This window comes from Coturnix japonica, unplaced genomic scaffold (assembly GCF_001577835.2).
Source record: "Coturnix japonica isolate 7356 unplaced genomic scaffold, Coturnix japonica 2.1 chrUnrandom519, whole genome shotgun sequence".
Taxonomy (NCBI): domain Eukaryota; kingdom Metazoa; phylum Chordata; class Aves; order Galliformes; family Phasianidae; genus Coturnix; species Coturnix japonica.
Genome location: NW_015439905.1, coordinates 74,053 through 75,104, shown reverse-complemented (window position 1 = coordinate 75,104; position 1,052 = coordinate 74,053). Strand labels below are relative to the sequence as shown.

Sequence of the window (1,052 nt, the reverse complement as noted above, 5' to 3'; positions counted from 1 at the left end):
TGCCCCCCCCATATCCCATGTCCCATATCCCACCTGCCCATTGCCCCCCCCCGTTTCCCACCTTGGTCTCCCCGTGCTGTCTCACCTCCACGTTCCTGGCTGCTCCCCCGCTCCCCGCCGCCCCGCAGCACCCGCAGGTCTCGTTTCCATCCCGGTGCCGGTTCCGGTGCCGCTCCATCCACGCGTGGTTCCCCTGCCCCGCTGTCCCTCGGTTCGGTCCCGTTTGGACCCCGCCGGGTTCTGTTTCTCCTCGTCGTTCCCAGCAGCCGGTTCCGCTCAGCACCTCGACGGCGGCGCAGCATCCCCGCACCGTGTGCCAGCCGGACCCCCGGCACCGCAGCCCCGTCATTGACCCGGTTCGGTTCCGGGGCTGCCATTCGCTCACCGCTCTCCCCGCGCTCTCCACGTGACACATCGCTCCGCTTTTGGGCTCGGTCTCGGTGTCGGTTTCGGTCTCGTGATTCCGGTCCCGACCCGGTCGTTGCTTTAAGAACTTCTCCAACGTTTGAGCCGCCAACCCGGTGGCGATAAAGGAACGATCGATGGCGGAGTCCGGAGACGGGGAACGGATCCGACACGAAGCCAACATGGAGCCCAGAGCTTCGGCCACGGCCGGTGTCGGTTCGGTACCGTCCTCTCGGCTGCTGTCGGCGGCCCGGCCGTAGCGCTGCGGGGACGGGCTGCGGCTCGGAGGGTCCCGGTTCCGAGATGGGTTCGGCCGGGACGAGCCGTCCGGGCCGGAGGGGGCAGCGCAGCAGTTACAGCAGCGGGAGGTGGGCGGCGGGGACGGCGGCGGCTGCGGGATTCCTATGGGGGGAGACGGGAATTGGGTCATTGGGGGTCAACAATGTGGCCCATTGGGGTCACCACAAAGGGGACATCCCATTGGGACACCCCACTTGGACACCCATTGGGGTCACTGGGTTGGGGACACCCCATTGGGGTCACTGGGTTGGGGACACCCCATTGGGGTCACTGGGTTGGGGACACCACATTGGGATCACTGGGTTGGGGACACCCTGCTCGGACACCCATTGGGGTCTCTGGGTTGG

General features: G+C 67.4%; 1 protein-coding gene across 1 annotated transcript in view; it reads right to left on the bottom strand.

Moving 5' to 3' along the window:
* Positions 1-835, bottom strand: part of LOC107307245 — a gene marked incomplete at its 3' end in the record, with an annotated part of 11,719 nt that extends 10,884 nt beyond the window's left edge. The window contains exon 1 of the mRNA XM_015850734.2: positions 86-835. Coding sequence (XP_015706220.1) covers positions 86-835 — 750 coding nt within the window. The remainder of the gene's footprint in view (positions 1-85) is intronic.
* Positions 836-1,052: the final 217 nt, after the last annotated feature.